General features: G+C 34.8%; 12 protein-coding genes across 12 annotated transcripts; 6 read left to right on the forward strand and 6 right to left on the reverse strand.

Annotated features, from left to right (window-relative positions):
* Positions 1 to 944: 944 nt before the first annotated feature.
* RNJ42_03282 (uncharacterized protein) lies at positions 945 to 1,679 on the forward strand (the record flags this gene model as incomplete). The annotated part of the gene is made up of 1 exon (XM_071053446.1): positions 945 to 1,679. One exon carries the CDS (start codon positions 945 to 947, stop codon positions 1,677 to 1,679), a length of 735 nt encoding a protein of 244 aa, XP_070910854.1.
* A 462-nt stretch (positions 1,680 to 2,141) lies between these two features.
* On the reverse strand, positions 2,142 to 4,706 carry RNJ42_03283 (uncharacterized protein; the record flags this gene model as incomplete). Its single annotated transcript, XM_071053447.1, has 1 exon — positions 2,142 to 4,706. One exon carries the CDS (start codon positions 4,704 to 4,706, stop codon positions 2,142 to 2,144), a length of 2,565 nt encoding a protein of 854 aa, XP_070910855.1.
* A 1,075-nt stretch (positions 4,707 to 5,781) lies between these two features.
* SWE1 (tyrosine protein kinase SWE1) lies at positions 5,782 to 8,319 on the forward strand (the record flags this gene model as incomplete). Its single annotated transcript, XM_071053448.1, has 1 exon — positions 5,782 to 8,319. The coding sequence occupies one exon, from the start codon at positions 5,782 to 5,784 to the stop codon at positions 8,317 to 8,319; it is 2,538 nt and encodes an 845-aa protein (XP_070910856.1).
* A 276-nt stretch (positions 8,320 to 8,595) lies between these two features.
* RPS14B (40S ribosomal protein uS11) lies at positions 8,596 to 8,874 on the reverse strand (the record flags this gene model as incomplete). The annotated part of the gene is made up of 1 exon (XM_071053449.1): positions 8,596 to 8,874. One exon carries the CDS (start codon positions 8,872 to 8,874, stop codon positions 8,596 to 8,598), a length of 279 nt encoding a protein of 92 aa, XP_070910857.1.
* Positions 8,875 to 10,160: 1,286 nt separating this feature from the next.
* SOP4 (Sop4p) lies at positions 10,161 to 10,889 on the forward strand (the record flags this gene model as incomplete). The annotated part of the gene is made up of 1 exon (XM_071053450.1): positions 10,161 to 10,889. The coding sequence occupies one exon, from the start codon at positions 10,161 to 10,163 to the stop codon at positions 10,887 to 10,889; it is 729 nt and encodes a 242-aa protein (XP_070910858.1).
* Positions 10,890 to 11,113: 224 nt separating this feature from the next.
* Positions 11,114 to 12,352, reverse strand: RNJ42_03287 (uncharacterized protein; the record flags this gene model as incomplete). The annotated part of the gene is made up of 1 exon (XM_071053451.1): positions 11,114 to 12,352. The coding sequence occupies one exon, from the start codon at positions 12,350 to 12,352 to the stop codon at positions 11,114 to 11,116; it is 1,239 nt and encodes a 412-aa protein (XP_070910859.1).
* Positions 12,353 to 13,218: 866 nt separating this feature from the next.
* Positions 13,219 to 14,742, reverse strand: CDC6 (AAA family ATPase CDC6; the record flags this gene model as incomplete). Its single annotated transcript, XM_071053452.1, has 1 exon — positions 13,219 to 14,742. The coding sequence occupies one exon, from the start codon at positions 14,740 to 14,742 to the stop codon at positions 13,219 to 13,221; it is 1,524 nt and encodes a 507-aa protein (XP_070910860.1).
* A 991-nt stretch (positions 14,743 to 15,733) lies between these two features.
* ELO1 (fatty acid elongase ELO1) lies at positions 15,734 to 16,639 on the forward strand (the record flags this gene model as incomplete). Its single annotated transcript, XM_071053453.1, has 1 exon — positions 15,734 to 16,639. One exon carries the CDS (start codon positions 15,734 to 15,736, stop codon positions 16,637 to 16,639), a length of 906 nt encoding a protein of 301 aa, XP_070910861.1.
* Positions 16,640 to 17,590: 951 nt separating this feature from the next.
* Positions 17,591 to 18,970, forward strand: APM1 (Apm1p; the record flags this gene model as incomplete). Its single annotated transcript, XM_071053454.1, has 1 exon — positions 17,591 to 18,970. The coding sequence occupies one exon, from the start codon at positions 17,591 to 17,593 to the stop codon at positions 18,968 to 18,970; it is 1,380 nt and encodes a 459-aa protein (XP_070910862.1).
* A 458-nt stretch (positions 18,971 to 19,428) lies between these two features.
* On the reverse strand, positions 19,429 to 20,961 carry CUB1 (Cub1p; the record flags this gene model as incomplete). The annotated part of the gene is made up of 1 exon (XM_071053455.1): positions 19,429 to 20,961. The coding sequence occupies one exon, from the start codon at positions 20,959 to 20,961 to the stop codon at positions 19,429 to 19,431; it is 1,533 nt and encodes a 510-aa protein (XP_070910863.1).
* A 314-nt stretch (positions 20,962 to 21,275) lies between these two features.
* On the forward strand, positions 21,276 to 21,791 carry RNJ42_03292 (uncharacterized protein; the record flags this gene model as incomplete). Its single annotated transcript, XM_071053456.1, has 1 exon — positions 21,276 to 21,791. The coding sequence occupies one exon, from the start codon at positions 21,276 to 21,278 to the stop codon at positions 21,789 to 21,791; it is 516 nt and encodes a 171-aa protein (XP_070910864.1).
* Positions 21,792 to 23,345: 1,554 nt separating this feature from the next.
* On the reverse strand, positions 23,346 to 24,665 carry SLG1 (Slg1p; the record flags this gene model as incomplete). The annotated part of the gene is made up of 1 exon (XM_071053457.1): positions 23,346 to 24,665. The coding sequence occupies one exon, from the start codon at positions 24,663 to 24,665 to the stop codon at positions 23,346 to 23,348; it is 1,320 nt and encodes a 439-aa protein (XP_070910865.1).
* Positions 24,666 to 25,302: the final 637 nt, after the last annotated feature.

Genomic DNA, 25,302 nt, shown 5'->3' on the forward strand with positions numbered 1-25,302 from the left:
GTTAAACATATAATAAACTGTATTAGCAATATATATATTAAATAACCAAACCCTCTTCTCAATTCTAAACATTGCATGTAATATTTTACAGGGTATAATACAATATTCCCGCCTCTCTCTCTCTCTCTCTCTCTGTCTCTTACTCTCTCTCTCTTTTGCTAAATATTCAAAAGCCGGGTAAACCACTGTACAGGGTAACCCCACACCCCAGAAATTCAACTGTCCGGGTAAACCATGATTTATTGCTACTTTGTCGTATAATATGACACTCCCCTAAAAAGAAAAAAAAAGAGCAATAATAGAAGAACGTTCCCATAATTAGTTTCTTTATATTAGCCCAATGTATTCATTATGGTTTAGCTTGTTAGTAGTATTATATTTAATTCTAATATAGGTATACTATACAGTGTAATGGTGCTATTGTAGGTTTTGATTAATATGTATATAGATACAGTAGGACTACTGAGTATGTATACAGATATAGTAGCACTACTGTGTAAAGAAAAGAAAAAAAAGTATGATATCACTGTTCTAGACTAGTGAAAATACAGGTTTTTTTTGTCATAGATAAAACTCCCCTATAATACCTTCGTACTGTATAAACTGGTTTTATCAAAATTCACTGCTTGTATATAATGGATATATATATATATATATTTGGAGATGCAGTGGTGGGGTAGGAGGATATCTTAAACCTATTACCCATTGTTTTAGTGATCTACACTTTTTTTTCAAAATATTGGGAATTGCTTTTTTTTTCCTTAATGGATTAATCATTCTTTAATTGCCAAAACTATCACTAGTTCAACAAATACTTAGTTTCTTTCTTTTTTATAATTCCTTCCCTCATATCCACATTAATATATAAGTATAATGTATAATAATTCTATACTATCCTTTATAGTAGTTACAAAGAGAATAAAAAAACTAAATAAGGCTAAAATATGATAAGGTTTGGGTTAACTGCGAGGAATACTAATGGTAGATATGAAGATGAGGACTATGATGATCTAAGTCTTTCTCCCAGTGTCTCTAGAGCTAACGCTAACGATGGAATAAGGTTGTTAAATAAACGTGATGGTGAAGAAATGGATGGGGAGGACTCTCATGGTGGTGTTATAAGTTACTCCAAGACTGATGATGAGTTGGATATTCGCGATGCTGATATTAACGACAATATCTTGTCGACTTCCACATCGGGTTCTACACATGACTCATACTTGAGTCATCGGAATTTACTTGGGAATAGCGAGGACCGCATATCCCCAAATATTTCTAGCCAGATAGATGAGTGGTGTCTTGATACCCAGTTGCAAAGTGCGAGGTCTCCATCAGTCACATTGAAGGACGTTAATATAAATTTAAATGAATCTAGCATGCTGTGGACATCGTCCATGCTGGATAATTTGAGTGAGGGTCATATAGAGAGGATAAGACAGTTTGCAATCGACTTCCTACCGATCCTGAAGGAATCGAGGAGAGGTTATAAACGTACTGAGAGAGGACATGATATAAATTCGATTGAAAAGGCACGTAAGAGAATAAGAATACCAACTCTATTTAATAATGACATCCTAGGATGTACCCTTGAGAGCATTTCTTTACACTCGGAGAACAATTCATATATTGACGTTTGGTCTTCTCCTTATCTGAATATATCATATTCTGATTTAAGTTAAGATAAGACATAAATGGGGGGGGGGGGGTAAACGTAATGACCCATGAAAACAACCAACTGTTGTTTTTTGCTTATGTTAATATGTGTACATGTCACATATTGGTCTACGTCTTCGTATCTTTTTGTTTTTGTTTTTGTTTTTTGTTTGTTTGGTTATTGATTGTTTTGTTTCACTAAAACTATTGCTTTACCTTATGATGGTTTTAATCTTATATACGCTTATTTTAAAATATTTAAATTTTTGGGTTTCTCTTATCTCTTTTATAAAGAAAACTATTATTTTATTTAAGCTTTACTATTTCTATCTCTCATTAAAATGTTATACATTATTTAAGTCATTAATATAGTCTCTTCAATAATCACTATACTCTTTATATTTTCATATTGTGACCGTTTCGTAAACTATTTTTATTTTGTTCTATTATAGGAACAAAACTTTGAATTTACTAAGTTAGGAAATTTTTCACGCAGTGGCAGTATAGTTACCACTGGTCAAAGTTCTGTTGGTGCGAATTGGTTGCCATTCGCCTCCAAATGGGTTCTCCACGTCAAATTCCTGAACTTCTAACGATGTTGCACTTCCGAGCACATCAATAGTACCGGAATTGGAGTTCCCATGTTCGCGTATCACGAATTTTGCCATAACACCATTTTCTGGTTCTGATGCTTGGCCCTCAGTCATAAACCTACCAATAAACTTAGTAACATCGTTTCTTTTTACAACTAATGGTTCCTTGAACTTCCACGTAATACGTTTTCTATCTTTATTGAATGTACCTGGTGGTTTTGATAAAGCACTTGTAGTTTCAGCACCTGAAATGTTAACAGTAATCATAAAGTCATCCAGTACCATTTCTGAGCTATCTTCGGGAACAAGTGCAGAGAGCTTCACTGTTAGAACGACACTAGCCTGATGTGGTTCAAACTTCCAAACAGGATGCACTGTAATCGGTACAATTGGGCCATCTATTGAGTATTTTACAGCACCAAGAGTTCTAGAATCAATAAATTGCGGATTCACTTTAAAAATATCATCGCCTACCTTCTCCATGAATGCTTGATTTAGAATAACTCTGTTAAACTTAGAACTGTTAGCAATTTTTAATTCAAGACCAGCAGGTAAAGGTGTATTCATCACTGTATTTTTCACATAATTTAGTGCAATTTCTCCAACCAGCTGCGAAGATTGTAGTACACCATCTTTGAATGAAGCATTAATTACTTCAGCAATACTGGCGTTCAGACCAAACTTAGCAAATTCGTCTGGTAAATGCTGGAAAAGCGATTGATCAGTTTTCTTAGAACTTGAAGAGCCAGTACTTTGTGCTTTTAAAGCCAAAATTTCACCTGTAAGTTGTGGTTGCATTCTCATTGTTTGTTGGTTTTCGGATGAAGTTCTAGTGGAACTAGTAATACTATTTCCACTTATAATAGAAGATCTGGTTGTTGGATTCAATGGAGGCATATCTTTACTAACAGGGCTACTAGAGACATTATTAGATAATGGGGCAGCATTCTTTGCTACTGCTGAATATTGTGGAGGTGGTGATTGGATATTATGTTGTAAATCAACAAATTGATTTGGAGCGGTCTGATTAGTTTTTGGAGCTTGGATATGTAGTGGTCTATGTTGACTGACACCGCTGGCTGAATTGCCGGGATCAAGTGTGCTACTTCCTGAAGGTAGTGGTGAACTGTTAGGAGTTATATTTGGTAATGGCTTATCTTTTTGCACAGGCTTTAAAGGAGGTTGTGAGATGGAGTTAATAGCTGGGGATCTCGAAGCTGTGTCAGACACTGGAGGGGAAGGAAGGGGTTCGTTTTTATCAAATACTGGTAGTGGCTGTGTTTCTGATCTATTTTGAATACTATCCCTAATATTTTTATGGGAAGTACGTGATTGGATACTTTGTGACGATTCCTTTCTTTTGATAGAAGGTATGTCGCTTGATGAACTGTGCGAGTGTCCGACAGAAGGTCTACTTGGAGAGTTTTCCAGTTGAGACTGAGATTTTTTTGATTTCAATTTGTTTCTTCCAAAGATTGAGCCAACCTTTGATTTCAGTTTTTGACTCTTTTTGGTGGATTTTGTTGATTCTTCATCATTTGATGTGGTAGAATGTAAGTGCATTATATCATGCTTCAATACGGTGGAAGAAGAAGCTAGTCTACTTCCAATACTTTGTTTCCTAGGAGAATGAGTGGATCCGCTATTACTAGTTGGAGGGCTCATTTGTGGAGTTCTAATAGTGTCTGAAGAACCAGTAGTGTTGGACTTTGTTTGAGATACGTTTACTTGGAAATTGTATTGGGATGCATCCCTGGCAAACCGTTGGATTTCGCTCTCAGGGTCGAAATTTAAGAATTCTGACATCACAGTTTCACATTCGTTCGTTCCATTCAACAAGTAGTCCGTGTAGCCAGACTGATACTTGAGCAAACAATCTTTAATGGAGTTCAAACGTTCAAAATCCATCAATTCAAAAATTTGGAAAAGTACTGGAATCTCAGCATCCCACTCCCTACGTAAGTGCTCTATGTCCTCGCCATTACGATTTCTATGTAGGGAGACGGCTATTTTACTCAATTTTGAATGTAGTTGTTTGCTTTTCCCCCAGTTGCGGTTTCTTTCCACAGAGTTTTTCAAATCTTCGATGACTTGCTCCTCCAAAACTCTTTGGAAAGAGGTATTGGCATTCAAATCGCTTTTCAACTCTGACATAAGTGACTTCCAAACAGGACGAAATTCTCCTAAAGAATCAAAGGTAAAGTTTCTCATTTCCTCTGCAGTCAGAACACCGCTTTGAGTCATCTGATTCTTCAGTACGGCATCCAAGTCTTCATTTTCAGCTATAATCTTACGTAAGTGTTGGTTGTAACCCCTCCTTAGATTCGAGAGATCCTTCATAAGCACATACACGCTAGTGTTCAACAGTTTTGCCTGAGATAGACGTATTCTGATAGACTCAGTAGCCTCATATGGCTCTTTATTTACCAATATGTTATCAACATAGGTATTCCTTTCCATTATTTAATATTGTTGTCTTTTTAAAAAAAAAATACTATAAGGATATATAGTTCTGGCTTTATTTTTCTACCAATTAAACAAATTTTTTGATATCAATTGATAATAATATACTAATTTAGTGTATTGTTTTCATCTTCTCTTGGCATCGATAGTTTTTGTTTGTTTTGCTTTTTATTTTTCAGTGCGGTACATTTACTTTTTAGTTTTTTACTTTTTCCGTTGTTACAGTCGATTTTCCTTTCATTGCTCGCTTTTGTTTTTATCTACCACAGAACACCACGCACAAAAACTATCAACAGCACTCCATTGAAGTAGTATACCACAAAACACATACAATACAATTAAAAATAATATAATACAATATTTGCAATACAATGCAATATAATATTTATACAACTTTAAGAAAAATTGGTATATCTATGTGATCATAATATCAGTCTATAAAATAGCATCATATACGTGTACATCACGATTTGTCGTATACCGTTATTACATTTAGTAAATTATGATATATCACGTTGTAGTTTTAGTATATCATGATAGTTCTTGGTTGTTGTGTTTTTTTTCGTGTTTTGTTTTTTGTTGTTGATATTTATTTTTTTTCGTGTTTTATTCAACAAACCTGTAATCTCATTATTTATTTATTTATTTATTTATTTTTATTTATTTCGTGACAACGCGTCGCGGCCGGGGAGACCTTCTTACTTATTCTTTTTTTATTAAGTGTAGATCTTCCACTTTCCTATCCTGTATGTAAATAATATACATATTTGGTTTCATATGTTGATGTAGTTAAATAAGGAGCTGATTGATATTGTATTGTATTAAAACAGCTGATTGATATAGTATGAATAGCAGTTGGTCGGTATAATACTAAAGCAGTTGATTGATATAATATTAAAAGACTTGATTGGTAAGAGTTAATTGATAGCTGTGTTATTAAGAGAGTTAATTGATACCAAAAGGTCCGTTATTGATTGGTTACATTATTATAAATAAAAAAGTATTCGAATATATTTCATAGAAAGAAGAGCTATTAAAGAAAGAAAGAAATAAATAAATAAACAGTTTATTAATGAAGGAAAGAGGGTTAGGACTTTCACTTTCATATTCTAGTGAAGAGGAAGAAGAGGAAGAAAGTAGGAGTAACAAGTTGAAATTTTATCCATATTCTAACAACGCATTGACTAGAAGTGTAGCGACACTAAATTTATCTCTATCGCAGGATGTATTGGCAAGGATACGACGTGGCGATGAAGAGGAAGGACTAGAAGCTCAGGAATTTGACTTAAAAGAAGATGAGGAGGAAGAAGCAGAGGAGGTATCGGTTGATCAACAATTTAATAACACTAATAACGATGAAGAAATGGATGCGTATCTGAACAATTGGTCACCATTCAATTATGTCGAGTCTCACTCTAATAATTCTTCCAAGAGTGAGCTATCACCATTCGTAAAAAATCCAGAGACTCTGAAGATGTGGCAATGGAAAAATCAAAACAGCACAGAAAAACCTCCAGTGAACACCTCAATTGTGGTAACTGACGATAGTAGTAGTCCCTTGAGACAGGTCAGCAATAGAAAAGAACTCGGAGACGTGTCTTTTGAAGTGGCAAAGCCCGATCCAATGGCGTTCGAATCTGTTGGTTTGAAACCAAAACTACCGCAGAGGAATTTAGACTCAATGCTGGCAGTTCCTAATACTCCTGTAAAGAAATCACCATTGATAGACAAAAGCTTAATGCATACATTTTCCTCAGCAAAAACGGAGAACAGCATTTTGGGGTTCTCAGATTTGAATTATAAAGACATGAGTACCGACTTGACATCTTTTATACATTCTCCATCATTGAATAGAACACCACTAAATCAGAAGTACTACAATTCTACAAGAATAATTGAGGACTCACCTCTGAATACACTCCATAGAGAGCATCATAGCGGCCTATATTCTAATAGTAAACCTAATAACACAAGACCATTGCATTCCACTACACATACACCTGATTCCGAACAAAAAAACTCATACAAAAAGATTAAAAAGTCTAGAGATTCCATGGTCCTCAAAAATATTGAACTTTCAAATAGTTTGCAACAATTCACTGATGACCTTTACGATAATCAGGACGATGAAAAACCCTCACATCCTACTATCTTTGAAGGAAATGATGACTGTCAGGACGAAGATGATAATAACAGTATCCTGGAAATGCGTAAAAAAAGGGGAAGGCTCACAATTAATACTTTAAACACTAAAGAACAATCATTGCATGAGGTCAATAGTCATCATGGAATAATTAGGATTGACTCCCCAGAAGACATTCCTGAATTACTTACACCGACCAGAACTAAATCTATAGCCGGAGCAAAGAGGATGAGTAATTTTTCAAATAAGCTCTCACCTAACATATTCAATTCAAAAAATAAGTCTCCATTGGTAAGTCATCAGATAGTCCAGCAAATAATTAACCCTGATGATCACCTGTACTCTAAATTTAATAACATATCGATAATTGGGCAGGGCCCATTTTCAACAGTGTATTATGCTGAGTTTCCTGAAACACTGAAAAAATACGCGATAAAGTCTATGCAGGTAAACAGAAAGAACTCCTTGAAGAGGATTCTACAAGAAATCAGACTACTATCTGAAATTAGCTCCACAAAATTAGATGAGGAAGGAAAGGAATACGTAATAGATTATGTCAGTTCCTGGAAACATGAAAATTCTTACTATATCATGAGCGATTATTACGAAAATGGTAATTTAGATCGATTCTTACAAGAACAAGTCATCTCAAAGAAGACGCGATTGGAGGATTGGAGATTGTGGAAGATCATGGTGGAGATATGTCTTGGTCTAAGATTTATTCATGATGCATGTCACATAGTACACCTTGACCTAAAGCCTGCTAACATATTTGTTACTTTTGAAGGAAATTTGAAAATTGGAGACTTTGGAATGGCAACACATTTGCCCTTATTGGATGACTCTTTTGAAAATGAGGGTGATAGAGAATATATTGCACCTGAGATTATATCCGATTCAATTTATAACTACAAAGCAGATATTTTTTCTCTAGGTTTAATAATGGTTGAAATTGCAGCAAATGTAGTCCTACCAGATAATGGGAATGCTTGGCATAAATTGAGATCAGGGGATCTATCTGATGCTGGTAGACTAAGTTCGACAGATATACACTCTGAGTCCCTCTTATCTGCAGCAACAAAGGTTGAACATGGCAATTCCGGTTTGCTTGATTTTGATAGGGAGGTTTTAGGGTCAATTGATCCTAATAAAGATGCGGGAGTAGCAGATTTACATAGCCTTCCACATTCATCTACTACTAAAGTGTCTAATAAGATTCAATCCGGTAAGGAAGTTATTAAGAAGGGGAACAATTCAGGTATCCCTGCTTGGGTTCCAAAATTCCTGATTGATGGAGAGTCTCTTCAGAATATTGTACGTTGGATGGTAGAACCAAACTACAAACGCAGACCAAGCGCTGATGAAATTTTGCATACAGAAGAATGTTTATATGTTGAGCTAACGAGAAAAGCTGGTGCCGTAATCCAAGAAGACGACTATGGACCAGTTCCTAGATATTTTGAATAAATATCTGTAATTGCATTTAGTTGTATTTTGTTATATAGATAAAAGCTTCTTAATATTTATTATCAAATACTTCAAAAATATCTTAATTATCTTTTTAGTAAATTATGATATAATGATCTTAAAAGTTAACATAAAAATGCCATTAGCTATAGTACAAAGTGGTCATGAAACAACCTGAATTGAATTATCGAATAGATATTAAAATGGTAAAAGTACAAAGTATAGTAAATTCACTGAAGTAGAAAGGAAATTTATAAGCAAATATAGATACTCCAATCATAATCTTCTACCTCTTCTACCACCCTTCTTTCTGGTGGAGTCAGATGGAACTGGGGTAACATCCTCAATTCTACCGATTCTCAAACCAGATCTGGCCAAAGCTCTCAAAGCAGCTTGACCACCTGGACCTGGAGTCTTGGTTCTAGTACCACCAGTGGCTCTGATCTTGACGTGGACGGCGGTAATACCGACTTCCTTACACTTGGCAGCGACGTCTTGAGCAGCCAACATGGCAGCGTATGGAGAAGATTCGTCTCTGTCAGCCTTAACCTTCATACCACCAGTAACTCTGGCGATAGTTTCTCTACCGGACAAGTCGGTAACATGAACGAAGGTATCGTTGAAAGAAGCGTAGATTCTAGCAACACCGAAAACTTGGGAGTTATCACGTACTGCATATAAAATTTGTAATCTAGAAGATAAGATAACTCGCAAGGCAATGATTGTAAATACATCAGCCTGCTTCCCCTTGCTATCTCTTATTATTAGACATAACTTTAAGTTAGTAAATTGTTTTTTTATTTAAGTTATTTTACAAGTGAATCCAGATTTTACGTTATTTACATCTTATAATAAGAATGAATATTAAATGTTAAAATAACTATATCATTCACACACATTTATCATCACCACCTGATGATAAGGACATTATCTCAACTGAAGTAATATCCAACATTAAAAGTCCTCTTTTAGAAAGAGTAGATCACATAAAATCAATACCCGAGCGTTGGGTAGAAAAAAGTGTACCTATCAATCTAAAGAAGAGTTTCTGCAGACGTGAGAATAAGAAGTGTGTAACATAGATAGAATCTTTTCAAACAAATAATATTCCAATCTTCTTATAAGAATAACTAAACTGGTTTTTCACAGGAAATCACCCCATAGACATACCTTGAGCCATTCTTAACAGATAATTGGTTTATTGTCTTTCTAACTGCCCATTAGAACAAACAATTGAAGAAATTTAGAATTATACATGGTCTTCATATAAGGTATGTTTATATAATATATAAGCTCATCAATGAAAAATTCCGGTCTACATACTGTTTTGCGTCGAAGATAAAAATAAAATAAAAATAGATGGTGCAGTACATGTATATCCAATTAGAGTAAATAACTAACTGGAGACAAAACAATTATCTTTGAAAACCAAAGGAGACTTTATTTGAGAAAGTAGAGGTATTGTAGGGTGTATGGGTGGTTAAACAGTCACAAAATAGTACATCATGTGATATGTCGTTCGCTGTGAGAAAGACGGAGTGAAGAAACCATCCAGCACCGTTTTTATATGGCTTTATAATCTTTTGGCCAACCACCAAAACTCACATAGAAAATAATGGGATGGCTCAAGTATACTTTTTAAAGGATATTTTAGTTGAATTGGTTGTATTACCTCTTGATAATACGATTTCCACATTGATCGGTAGGGTTTTTTAAGTGATTTTCTACTCTCATTTGACATTGGATAAAGGAGGCGAAGATTATCTGTGCAGCATTTTTTAAGGGTATTGATTAAACTAGTGGGATATTATACATTTGATACAAGAAAAGAGAAAAGTACGATGTTGATTCCATATCTATATAAGTTCCTGTTGCTACTTGGTATTACACAGGCTATTTCGGTTAAGGGACGTCTAGATTTGAGTCCGACTGTTATTACAGCATATACAATTCCTAGGGTTAGTTTCAGGTTATATCAAGTTGGGAACTACTCTACAGCTGAACCATATCATGATATTACAAGAATAACTGACATTAATGGTACTTTCATGTTTAATGATCTACCAGTGAACCCAGGCGTAAATGTAAGCACGCATTTTGTGCTGACACCAAACTCCATGGATTTCAATTTACTTCCACAAAGAATTCTTATTGAAATCACTAATGTGCATAATGAAACTACTGGAGAAGTAAATGCTAAACTGAGAGCATTCAGAAATTACTTTGGAAGAGAACATTTCCCATCTAAGGATATCTTGTTCCCAGAACAATTAGATGAGATGGAGGTTGAGCCATATATCCTGATAAAACCAGCTAGAAGTGCTCCATTCAGAAACTACCTACAGCCTAGAAATGTTGGTCTCTTTGAAAGTGGTCCTCTCGCAGGTATCCTAAACTCGCGTTGGAAGGTTGCCGGTATCATTACATTGATATGTGTGATGAGTTTCCCTTATTTAGTTGAGAAATTTGATCCAGAAACAGCCAAGGCTATGAAGGAGGAAGCTGAGAGAAAACAGAGAGAAAAATATATGATCCAACCTGAGCAAACTAAGAAACAAATCCAGGCTTGAATAGAATAAAATATAAACATGTAATTTGATGATATATATATTTCCTGTATAATAAACTTTTCTGTTTTATCTGATGAATAAAATTTTATGATTTTCATTCTACTGGTTAACTGAATACAGAATGTGAGGAAATTCTTTAGAAAATATTAGTTTAAAGTAATGCATTAATTTATAAATATCAAATAATCCGTTGTAAGATCAAAAGTAAGCCATAACTATATACATTAAGAAAGCGTCTTCTTTTTTTGACTGCTATTGCATCTTTCGTATAGAAACAGTCCAACAGCATTTAACAGCAGGCCAAACACTTGCAACATAGTTACTTGGAATCCCGCGAAAATCCAACTAACTGATATGATGGCAATCCTTTTCATTAGGTTGGCAATTGAGTAGGTTAGAGTAGAAATTTCCCCCATTAGATGAAAGGTTATCATAGCCTGCATAAAATGGAATGTCCCATTAATTAGACAGAGACCCCATGGTATTGTACTAATAGGAAGGGCTTTGCCATCACTCTGAGTCTCATAACCATTGATATATCTCCAAACAACTGGAAATTCCATAGTCATGAACCAAAAGAACGAAAGACAGAAACCAACTAACGATATATATATCATTAATGTCAGTTTATCATATTTTGTTGTCTTTGGAGAAAGTGTCTTAGATTCTGAATAGATAGGTAGTTCGCTGGAGTTATTTTCAAGTTTATAAAAGGATTTCTTTTTCTTAATCATAGTCACTTCATGGTTACGTTTATATGTGAATACTTTCTTACCGTAAATATTTTGCATAACGAAAATGAACATCGATATGATTGCACAAATAATACCATAATTAGAGGAATTTGATCTATTATCAGTGTTAATCATTTTTTTCTGTTGTTTTATAAATGCCTTTTGCTTGCTGTCCTCTATAACAATAATCCAAACACCAAATATTAGCGCAGATAGACTACCTAGAATCTTGAAATTCAAATTTACGGTTGCCATTCCTAGAAACCTTTGAAATATGACAATGAATACGGGCGATAAAGTCTTAACACTAGCCACCGTGGACACTGGGACTAAGGCAGTGGCGGTATGACCAAAGTATTTTCCAACAAACTGGAAAAAACTTAAAGGCAGAACGGTCATTATAATGTGTTTAGAGGGCATTACAATTGCATTTTTTATGTCCTCATTTCGTTCACATTCATGATCATGAAATGTGGAATAATATTTTGGGAAAGTACCTTCTGGGAACAAATTGTAGATAACTTTGTATCTATAAGCCAATGAACAAGATACAGCTGCTAATAAAGCCGTATATAAAAACTGAAATTCACCTAAAAATAACGGCAGTGGACAAATAGTAAGAATTTGTTTGGTGACTTGTGAAGCCAGAGAACTAATTGCATACCAACACAAGCATAGCGTAATAATATGAATATTAGTCTGGATAGAAGAGGGCAGTTTATGAAGCATAATTCATCTCTTTTTTTCAATAAGTTGTGCACAAAAAAATGAATAAAAAGAAAAACCTACTATAATAGTGATCCTAATTGTTTTCTGGGATATACAACTAACACCAATTTTGTACTACCTAATGAGCGTGAAAGGTTTTAATGAATGAATAACTCTTTCCTAATTATAATCTATGAGACAGGGACTTTTGTATGTATTTGATCAAAAATTATATGAATGTGTATACAAAAGCTTTTTTAATGTTTAAAAATAGACCAAAAAATACTATTTATCCCGAAATTGAAAAAAATAGATGATCATTGATAAAGAAAAGGGTTAATGTTGGACTTTTTTGGGAATTATAAGTCTGTATTAGGATATGAATATTCCAGTTCGATGTAATGCAATTGATTTTAATACATATGGGAGATGGTTCTGGTTAATGCAAAAGTTTTCATTATGAATTTAAATACTATATGGTTATATACTCTATAAAAAATTTATCGTACCTTTATTCGTTTTGGAATGGAAAGGTTGTTATGCATGAGATTGTAGAAATCTATATTAAAAAATTAAGCCAGTGATTAATTTGGATTCAAACAGTGTAAATCTGAGCTGAAAATGATAGGGGAAAGGTTATCGGCTATTCACAGTCTATGATATTAGATACCTAGGTTATCATTAAATGAGGCAGAAAATGGAAAAAAAAAATCTCAGAAATGCTTGCCCAGCAAGTCATGACTGCATTTATTCTGCTTTCTATATCCCCCATATGAAATTAGTTTTTATATTATTTGGTTGATTTGTTTTTGTATTTTTGGTTTTTGTTGTTTTTTTGTTATGGTTTTCTTGAATCAATAACGTATCAAATATGTTTTCAAGTTTGATCAATTTATCATCAGATCCTTTAAAAGTTCAAACTTAGACATCTCCTGGTTAAATTCATTTTGGTCTACTGTACCTTTGATAAACTTCGAGATTGGTCTTCTTTTACCAGAAACTCTTCCGTTGAAAATAGTGGCCACACCCATCATTTCTAGAGCATTGCAAATCTCAAGGAATTCATTACGTCTTAAAGCCACAAAGTTTTCACTGCGGCCCAATAATTTAATATAATAATCGTAGGCTTCATCAATGGTACATTGTGCTTGGAAGATATCAACTTTCTGTCTGTGGATCAAAGAACACAGGACAATTCTTTGTTGCATGTTCAGTTTAGTGATCATGGACCTTGTCGAATTGATGTTGTTAATTTTTGTGAACACTTTAGCCACATGTTGTAACCCCACTTTTGGTGCCCTTTTCTCAGGTTCTAAAATTTGATCGTTTTCATCGGTTTTAATTTTTTTTGATTGCGTCAATTGTTCCATCTCGAAGACTTCAATGCTGTTTCTTAGGATGTCTAGCAATTTTCTCAAGTCACCAGTGTTACCTGAGCACTTCTTTGCTGCAAATCTGATGGCCATTGGGTTAAATATATTCTCTTCGTGAGGTAGAATAACACTATTGATTCTATGAGAAACAATGTCGTACATCTGCTCTGAAGTGTATGGTTGGAACACAATTGTCTCTGGCAGAAGGTCTTGTCTCAAGTTCAAACGCGACAAGAACCTATCCTTCAAGTCCAAACTGTTTGCGATACTGATCAACATTAACTTGATATCTGGTAACTTTGCCAGCAGAAATAATTCGAATATAACTTTAGTGGCACTGACTGATGTAGAGTTTGTCTGCACCAATTTATCCATCTCGTCAAGGATCACAACAAATGACATCTCGTCCGAGTATTTCTGCATGAAGTTTTTAAGATCAAGCATTGACTTGACTGAGTATCTGTGGTTATTGGAGGAGGCATCTGGGGATAGGAATGAGATATAAATCTTGTTAAAGATCGATGCTGGGTCATTGACAGTAATACAGTTGATCGAGATGATGGCAACTTTCTCAACTTCACCAGTAGGTAACTGAAACAAGTGCACGTTTGATATGTCCCCACAGTCACTTGCAACACTGAAATTTTTCTTAAGGATCGAGTTCAATTGCGCTGTCTTACCGGTACCTGGAGGACCCGTGATATACAACGAGTTACTCACACCAGAGGACAAGGAAGACCTTAGAAACTCCATTATCGCGGTGTACTGAACATCTCTAGAGACTAGACACCCCGATTTCTGTATCTCCACCGTGGCTGAACGTTGTAAAGTGGCCTTCGTACGCGACGTTAGTGACAACGACTGTGCTACAGTATCGCTAACACGAACTGGTGACGACTCTGGAGAAGGCAGTTGCAACTGCCTTCTCTTAGAAGGAGTCTCAACATCAAATAACTTTCTCTTCTTCAACCCACTAACATCAGCATCTTTCTTTGTAGGAGTAACTGGAATATTTCTAGGTTGTAATACTCTATTCATTGTTATTGAACTAAATTGGTCTATTGATATTATGGTTGGTCCAGAGAATGATGTATTTTTCTTTTCCCAAAGTAAAAGAGACAATTAACAAAATACCTTACTACAATTCAACATAATAATATATATATATATATATCTGATCTTCTATTGCTGTCATTTACTATACCCAAAAGGGTAAAAACATTAAAAATATTCCATTGTACCCAGAGATCCCACAGTAAACGCGTAAGAATAAAAAAAAATGTTTAAAAACGCGTTGAAAAAAAAGAACAGCCACGCCAAAAATTTATCGAAAAAAAAATAAAACGGGTTTTTCTTTCTATTACCCAAATAGGAAATGTAATGTTACTATTATTACCCGGGGTTTAAATCCTACCACGTGATAATAATCCGTATAAGACAATATAAGACCGGTAATAAAGATACTATTGCCGTAAGAGCCGATAAGGAGAAGGGTAAGGCCCTCATTTTGGTGTGCTCTGCGTGTGATTAACGGTGAGAAGTGTGTGGGGACACATACACACACACACAGAGATACACACAGAGATACACGCATACACATACAGAAACATGGAGAAGACAGATAGAGACAGCACAGAGAGAGAGAGAGGAGGGGAAATCTGGGAATGAGAAAAAGGTGATTCTCTTTTCAATCAAGAATGGTATTTTTCTTTTACAAAAGGGCATTTTTTATTTATTTTTGTTTCTTATACTATAGCTCAAGAGGAAATAGGGCCGATGAACAATAAACAATAACGGTTGTGTTATTTTGTCACGCCCCTCTTACTTAAACTATAAACGAAGTACTTGGAAAAAATGGGAACATACAAAAAAAAAAAAAGATGTGATAATCCTTTTGACATCTTATAATATATATACTTGTAACAGTATTTTCTATATTAATTATTAAGTTAAGACAGATACCAGTCTGACGAATATTATATATATTTATATTTAAAAGGAATAATAGGAAGAAAAGAGAAAAAAAGGGATGGTACTATCGGATATTTTAGGTGAGTATACTCCAACTGTGGATAGGCCGTTTTTCAATGTTTCACTTTGGTCTCATTTTGATGGTATTGTGAGTTATGTCACAAATGGTCGTTTTGTTCCAAGTGAGTTTCAGTTTTACCCAGGAGGTCCTCCACTCAGTAAGTTTTCACATGTATTGATCGGTATTGCTACGTACTATGTGTTGGTCTTTGGTGGGAGGTATGTATTACGTAATACTAGGCCATTTAGTCTGCACTACTTGTTCCAATGCCATAACTTGTTCCTGACCACTGTGAGTCTCACGCTCTTGACATTGATGGTAGAGCAACTAATCCCATTGTTGATCAGGCACGGGCTCTTTGACACTGTGTGTAGCAAGTATGCGTGGACACAGCCACTAATGACCTTGTACTACCTGAACTACTTGACGAAATTTGTAGAGTTCGTGGATACTTTGTTCCTGGTGGTCAAACACAAGAACTTGACGTTTCTCCACACATATCACCACGGGGCAACTGCCTTGCTGTGTTATATCCAACTGGTGGGACACACTACTATTGCATGGGTGCCCATTACTCTGAACCTGGGTGTACATGTAGTCATGTACTGGTACTACTTCCTAGCAGCACGTGGTATCAGAGTGTGGTGGAAGGAATGGGTCACCAGGTTCCAAATCATCCAATTTATCCTCGATGTCGGTTTCATTTATTTTGCTGCATACCAGAAGACTACCTACCGTTTCTACCCTTGGCTACCACATTGCGGTGACTGTGTGGGTACATTGACCTCAAACTACTCAGGATGTGCCATCATCTCATCTTACCTGTTCTTATTTATTGCATTCTACATCGAGGTCTACAAACGTAACGGTAAGAAGGTTTCTACAAAAAAGAAGAACAATTGAAAGAAAGCTATTCTTCATCTGTTAATAGTTTATTTGTTGGAGAGAGGTTAACGAAAAACGGCTAATCAGTTTATTAGTTTTTACTTCAATATCCAACGAAATGTTCATACATTTTTTTTTTATTCATTCCTCTATTGTTGTTGTTTTTTTTTTTATAAACTATTATTATATTGCATATGGTTTGATTTCTGTTTATGCCTTAAAAAATACATTAATTGATGCATATCTATGAGAAGTTTTTGTTTATTTTATTGTCATTTAGCCCTTATTTAAGACCCTTGTACTATCGTGAATTAACATCTTTTATAATAACAATAAATAATCCTGTTAATACCATTCAACTTTTAAATGAAACCTCATGCTTGCCATCATAGTTGTTGAAAATTGAATATATCAAACAACACAGAAATCAATAAAATCTACCATCAAGAAATTACAAATCCGTGATAGTTTAATGGTCAGAATGGGCGCTTGTCGCGTGCCAGATCGGGGTTCAATTCCCCGTCGCGGAGATATTTTTTTTTATTATTTGTTTGCTAACTCGATCACATGCCAGTACGTTCAGAGTTATATTCTCCGGGTAAGAAATATCTGGGTGTTCCACTTTCCTTTAGGCTTTGCTTTTGCTTTGATATTTTTTTGCTTCAAAGGTATACGAAATCATTTCATCGGAAATATATTTGAGTTTAGTGGGACTAATAGCTTTCTGGTTTGAATATACGTTTTTGACATAGCATTGTTGTATTCAGAGGAATTAGCTGGAAATATATAACTTTGAATTGAACAAAAAAGTTAGTTAATACAGTTAATATAAAAAAAAAATAAATAAAGAAAAGAAGTTAAATTACTCAAAGCACAAAAGGCTTGAAGAAAAGAAATAGCGTGTAATTAATTTAAGAAAATAGAAAGTGAGGTGGTAATAAAGGCTGAAAATTATATATAAAATATACTATGGCTTCTGCAATTTATTTCTGTGATAGTAAAGGTAAACCAATTTTATCTAGAAAGTATAGGGATGACATACCTTTCACTGCAATTGATCGGTTTGCGATTCTGCTGGCTAATTTAGAGGAGGAAACTAGTATTATACCGCCTGTGATTGAACACAATGGTATTCAATACCTTTTTATTCAGCATAATGACTTATACGTGGTGGCGATAGTCACTGCTATTTCTAGCAATGGCTCTATGATATTCAGTTTCCTACATAAATTGATAGAGGTTCTTTCAGAATATCTGAAGACTGTGGAGGAAGAGTCGATTAGGGATAATTTCATAATTATTTATGAACTTCTTGATGAAGTTATGGACTATGGTATTCCCCAAATCACAGAGCCTAAGATGTTGAAACAATATATTACACAGAAATCGTTCAAGCTTGTTAAGGCTGCTAAGAAGAAGAGAAATGCCGCCAGACCTCCAACATCCTTGACGAACTCCGTCAGTTGGCGTCCAGAAGGTATTAAGCACAAGAAAAACGAAGCATTTTTGGATATTATAGAGTCTATTAATATGTTGATGACGCAGAAGGGGCAAGTGTTGAGGTCTGAGATTATAGGTGAGGTCAAAGTAAAATCTAAGTTGTCCGGTATGCCAGATTTGAAGCTGGGAATAAATGATAAGGGTTTGTTTTCTAAGTATTTGGAAGGAGATGAAAATGGCGTGCCTATTGTACCCGATGAATTGACACCTACTGATGCACCAGCAACTACAGATAAAAAGAAGAAATCACACAACATTGAATTGGAAGACTTGAAATTTCATCAATGTGTTAGGCTCAGTAAATTCGAGAATGAGAAACTCATCACTTTTATTCCACCTGATGGTGACTTCGAATTGATGGCGTACAGGTTATCTACCGCAATTAAACCTCTAATATGGTGTGATGTAAATATAAAAACGCACTCTAACTCTCGAGTTGAAATCTTTTGTAGAGCAACTGCTCAAATCAAGAAGAAATCTACTGCCACAAATGTCGAGATTTTGATCCCAGTTCCAGAAGATGCTGATACACCAATGTTTAGGTATTCACATGGTTCGATAAAATACGTTCCAGAGAAGAATGCTATTTTGTGGAAGATTAGAACTTTCCCTGGTGGTAAAGAGTATTCTATGGCTGCACAGATGGGATTACCATCTACTGGTTCCGGAGAGGAGGCGGAGAGGATGAAGAGACCTGTACAAGTTAAATTCCAAATCCCATATTTCACAACATCTGGTATACAGGTACGTTATTTGAAGATTGAGGAGCCAACTCTACAGTATAAAAGTTATCCATGGGTTAGATATGTAACAAAGAGTGGAGATGACTACACTATCAGATTATCGTAGTAAAGTCATGCCTATGTAAATCATAAACCAAAAAATATTAATATAATGAATTTTTTTTTTTTTATTTAAATTTAAACACATTTGGATTGTACTTTTACAGTTCAGGAACATGAAACATTGATCTGAAGTTCAAACGGTATTATTCTCCATAATATTCCATTTCCAAATGGTTAATTATTCAAGAGTCACGATGATCTCCTCGATACTTAGGAATTAGTTTTAAAAAATTGCAACTTGAATGTGTTGAAAACATGCTCTCAAAGAACATATGATAACTACCAATTGAGAAGGAAATAAAAATTCTATGTTATTGGATTTTTACAAGAATTGGATATTTTTATTTAATATGATGTATATGTATATATGTATATAATACCTGGTGATGTTAGTAGGAGGAGATGTTTTCCTTTGAACTATGCAACCAAATGTAAAAACGGGCTATTTCGTATATCATTAATTCACAAGTAACTTTCATGAACACGGTTTTCTTGCTGTTGTATTTCTTCTTCCTCTAATTCGTCTTCTTTCTCTTCGGCTTCTACTTTTAGTTCATGAACGATATCAAAACAACCAGCTAGCAGAGCATTCAAAATACCTTGCCCCTCTGGAATATTACCATCCGAGTCATAGAATTTACCATCGTTACGTAAATTATCCAGAGACGCCAGTTTCATTTGGTATGGGTATAATTCTCTCTCGTTGTTAACACCGCCCATTCTCTTAAGTTCTAATAGACAACGACGGACGGTGGAGAGTTGATTATGAATTGGCTGTAGAGATTCTGATACGGGTTCAGAACTTTCAAGCAGTTTATAAATAATGGCATAGCATCTTCTCAGCAGGTATAAAATAATTGCTTGTCCCTTGGAATCTGGAGATTTCGTTGGGAACTTACCTTTAACTCTTAAGTTGTCGATTTCTGTCAAGGTCTTTTGGTAAGTGAAAAGGTCAGTCTCCCTCAATGTCCATCTTCTTGTAATCATTAAATTCTCAAGTGTAGTCTTGATATCAATCAATTTGTCATATATAGGTTGTAAACATGGGTCTAGAGTTAGACCTTGGTTTGTCTGATGAGACAAGTCATTTATCAGATCATGGCAGTCATCGAGTAGACCATTCAATATACTTTGACCTCTTTTCTCCGCATTACCATTTTCCTTTGAAACAAATTGACCATTCTCATCTCTTTTAGCTTCCAGCTTTGCAACATCCTTCTTATATTTTTCAAGGTTTTCATTCAAGTACTCCTGAGACAAAATATTCTTGCTATCATTCTCATCTCTAGACTCGCCTCCAATGGGGTTACCTTTCTTCGACGATGCGGCCAATGACAGCAGTCCTCTTCTGATTTTGAACAAACTTTCCATTATGTCAGTTAGATCTGCAGGAATCTCTTCCAATTGGGACTCTAGCTTATTGTACTCATCTACACAGTGTTGTAACTTAGCTTTCAAAAGCAAATCTTGTTCAATTCTGTTCTTGTTGAGTTCGGTATCAACTTCGTCGTCGTCATCATCAAATTTAGTCTTGCAACTGTTTTCAACAATCTTAGTTATCTCATCCAGTCTCTCTTTTATAGGTCTCAAGTCATGGTGTGTAAAGACGTTTGACTCGGACAGATGCTCCAGAAGACATTGTACAGTTGACAAAGACGCATATGTGGCTGGTGCAGAATTCTTCAACCCTACAGTCAAAAAGCACAATGAAAGCAATTGGAATGCATCGTCTAAGACAGAATCAACACGGTTATGCAGATCGGTATCATGGATTAGCGTAGTGGCACTAGTAGAAGGAGCCGAGTGGTTATTCTTCCTGATCTCATCTAGTTCTCTAACTTTCGTCAACACCTGCTGGTATGTGCTCAATACTTCCTTGGAATTCAAATACTGGGTTCTATTTTGTTTCAACTTCGACAGATACGCACGTACTTCCAACAGATAATTCAAAATCCCTTCTTCTTCCTTAGGAACTTCTTGAGGATGGTTAGACATTGTTGTTATTTGGTTGCCTTTAATTCTTAAATTTTATTTTATATTAAATTTTTTTGAGTTATTAGTAATACTTTATAATCCCTTCTTAGTGGTTATTTTTTATTGAGTAAAACAAAAGTATTGTGTTTTTGTTTTATTTTTGTAATTAAGTATTCTTAAAAGATCCAAAAACTGGTAGTTCTTTCTATATTACAACCCAGTTTACCTTCTCCTTTGCTATACTATATAAATAAAAAACTAAAATAAAAAAAAATAAAGAAAATGCTTATATATAGAAAGAGCCACATTGCGTTGTTTTTTGTCTTTTTTTTTAAATGGGTTCTCAACTGCCTTCAATAACTCTCCTTTGGGTATGGGTATGCTGTTTTAGAATTTCTTTGTTTAAAGAAAAAAAGAGGGATTTCCCACCTGCGGTTATCTATAACCAATTTGGCTTATTTTTTTACCCGTGCTTCTCACTTCAGTACTATAAACTCTTCCCGGTACATACACTTGGTACAGTCTACTGCAACTCTTGCTTCAAATTACCTACATACAACAGTGGATACTATTTACTACGCTATGATTATAAAAAAAAACTACTTCTATTGTTCTACAAACGGGGGGGAGGCACCAATCTCACTACGTCTTTGCTTTCTTTCTTTCTTTTTCACTTGTGTTGTGTAGAAGTCCCCACTTCTTCCCTTCCGTTTTCTCTGTCTTTTTCCTGGCGCCCCCTCAGTAATTGTTTTGCACTATATTTTATCAAGTGTGGATCCTTTTGTAATTTCTTTGACTTACTACGAGAGTGGATTGGATTGGAACGTTCAAGTTTTTATTGTATGTCGTAGTATAATAGTATAGAAACTGGTACATACCTTTTAGTAGAAGGGCCTTCACTTGCTGCGTTAAACAGTATTCGTTATAATTCGCACTTTTTTTTTTATCTCGGGATTACTAAACTGGTAAGATAATAAAAAAAAAAAAGAAAAAGAAAAAGAAAGGTATTAGAAAACAGCACATCCCTCAAAACTTGAGAAGAGTTGCTTATTGGTCCGAAAATCCGCTCTAGTTGTATATGTTCAGAGCCAAAACATTAAGATTTCATGAAAAGGAGAATAATGCAAGTTGGCAGGTTCGACATTACACACAGATAGTGGTATGACAACCTCCCTGTACTCTATTCTTTAACTTGTCTTTCATATCGTGATAAGTTATATTTCTTGTGACTGATACTTCTTCTTGTAACCCAAACCCACCATAACATATTGAATATTAAGATGTGTTAGTAAATTGTAGTATTTTTTCTACTATTATGGACTATTTTTATATTACTTTGTAAATATAAAGAATAGTTTATCTGAAGTGCACGGATGTAATATTCTCATTGCGATTATTGTAGCTGTATGTTCTCTATCTCTTGGTCATAGACATCAATGCAGTTGAAGGAGGTATAAAGTGATAAAAAGACTACAGATTATCGGAGTATAGTATGGAGATGATTCAGTCACATATAGAGGCACTAGTGCTAGTTTTGTACCATTCTTCGGGGTGGGGACTTCCTAATACAATTGAAAATACCCTACGAGAAGCAATCTAATAATAGTGTTATTAATCCTAGTAAACCAGGATTTTTCGGACGGAACGTCTTTAGAAAACTGACCGCTCTTAATTAACACTCAGTGGTATAAATATATATATTGGTGATTAAAATTTAAAGTTTATAATTTAGGTATTAGTAATCCCCTAATCTAGAATTTATAGAACATTATTCGAGACTTTGAAAAATAATGAGAAAGTAATGATCATGCAGGTACGAAAATGACCATTCCCCGTCGCTAAAATCGCATTTAAAATAGCTTTCCGCACTAGTTCATATATTCACTATATATAATTTAATAAAAACAATTAACAATTTATAAGACTTAACATAATTATGCTTATTTTCTTTCTAAACAAAACAAAGATATAATAAAATATAGAAAACAAAATAATTGAGAAATGAAAATGTAACAAATAAAAAGAAAGATGATGGGGGAGGGCGAGAAAATAAACGAATGGGTATTTTAAAAATTTGTGTCGTAAAACGTATCTATTATGGTACTGTCTTCCATGTGAAAGCCAGGTAAGTAATGTTGTAATAATGGTTGATTGATGTTTTGTTTGGTTTTTAAGTTCGGATTATACGTTAACAAATTTTAACTTGAATGGGAAAACGGAATCCCTCTAGAATATATCAAGAAATTTTGTGATTCCCCGAATATAGTTTCAAAGGTCATGTGCAGGTTAGGAATATATATGTGAGTAATAGCTGTTTTACAGAAGTCTAACTCATTTTTCTTTGAACTAGGATAATTTATTAGTAATTTTAAAAAAAGATTTTCCATTACTCCCTAATTACAATATCAGTCAGTTTCATCCGGGTTTACAACTGTTAATACATTATTTTTACCAGTTATTTGCTGGTCATCTGGTAGTAACGAACCATTACTTATTCTTCTAGAATCATCAAATGGATTTGCTACCGTTAAATGATTAGCACTAGGCTTCCTCTCCGGTACTCCAGAAAAATCTGTTGTATCATAAGGATCAGAACCTGCTGGTGGAGGATACATTGCCTTATTTCGCAGTTCCTCGTCGAAGCTACCTGAAGAGGGGTCTCTGTTTGATGAATATGGCGAGGGAAACATCTCTGTATCTGGATAGTCCACTGGTTTGATAGCCTCTTGATATTCTTTCTCCATTCTCTCTTGTTCACGTTGCATATTGACATGCCTTATTATTAATAATGCGGCTACTGCAGCTACACATCCACCAACAACACCACCGACAACACCACCGACAATTGCGCCTATGTTGGCCTTTTTGTGTTTACCACCACCGTTATTCTTACCATTAGCACCACTGGTACCATTAGAACTTGTGGAGTTTCCTGCTCCATCAGTAGCCACTGCACTCTGTACAATAGTACTTGTCCTGTAGATGACCGAACCACTAATGGTCTTTAGTGAAGTGGAGTAGACAACCGACGTAACACCTTCTACCACAGAGGTAGAGGCTATAGTGGTCGCTTCGGTAGTAGTGCCTGTGATCGTCGAGGATGGTTGAATAGATAGACCAGTTCCAAGAGCTACGACACTTGGACTAGATCCGCTTGAGCTGGTACTAGTGGCTTTCAATATACTAGAAGTACCTGTGTTAGTTGCAGAAGTCTTGGTAGAAGAGGTTGTTCCCTTTGTAGTACCACCAACTGCATTGGTAGCAGTACCTGTACTTGATGAAGTACCTGCATTATTATTAGTATTGGTGTTGGTGTTGGTATTTGTGTTCGTATTCGTATTGGTATTCGTATTGGTATTCGTATTCGTATTGGTGTTGGTATCCGTGTCAGTATTGGCATTAGTATTTCCATTACCTATCTGGTAGATAGAGTATGAGCTTTCACCACCACACATCTCTGATGCATACCCGAAACAATACGCACTACAAGTCGACACAGTCTGCAGACTAGAAGGGTTACTATTCCCGCAGAAACATTGGTTATGATTGTATAACGCGAAGTATGACGCACCTTTCGCCTGACATTTGTCATAACAATACGAACTCGTCTGGTAAGCATATGTGTTATCTGAAGAGAAATCACTAGGAAGTGATGAATAGCAATTCAGATATGTATATTGCCCCATCACTAATTTCAGAGAGGCAAGTAATATTAAGAACATCATTTTTTTTCTTTTATTTCTATCTTATTGAAATTTTAATTTAGTACTTCGTTAATCCTTTATTATTATTTTTTTTCTTTGTGAATATTCGTTTCTTCCCTACTTTATCTAATAATTTTTATTATTTATACTTAATCAAATTTTTCAATGTATAAGTCAAAAAGAACACATAAAAGTTATTGTTTCTATAATTATCCTTAGGTATTATAGTATAATCTTATCACTCTCTCTCTCTCTCTCTCTCTCTTTCTGTATCTAACTCTTTAAGAAGATAATCCTTTTCCTGTCTTTATAAAGCCCTTTAGTTTGCACACAAACCTCTTTTATGACCTTCTTTTTAATTGTTGTTCTTTTTATTAGTTGGTTTAAAAACAAATATCTTCTCTTTGAAGATAAAATAAAGAAACTAGAATAAAAAAATAAAATAAAAAAAAAATAGAAAATCGAAAAGCAGAAAAATAAAAAGAAAACCTCCTTTTTTTAATGGAATCAAGTTCTTCTTCTGGATTCTCTATCTACATTATCACTACCGTCCTTTCTACGTCTCCCACTACAATCATTTCACTATAAGCTTACTTTTTTTTTTTTGGGCAAATTTTGGCATTTAGTTTTTTGTCTCCGAGGGTTACCCGGGATATTT

The sequence above is a fragment of the Nakaseomyces bracarensis genome (genome assembly GCF_045282275.1).
Source record: "Nakaseomyces bracarensis strain CBM3 chromosome Unknown Scaff11_0, whole genome shotgun sequence".
Lineage (NCBI taxonomy): Eukaryota > Fungi > Ascomycota > Saccharomycetes > Saccharomycetales > Saccharomycetaceae > Nakaseomyces > Nakaseomyces bracarensis.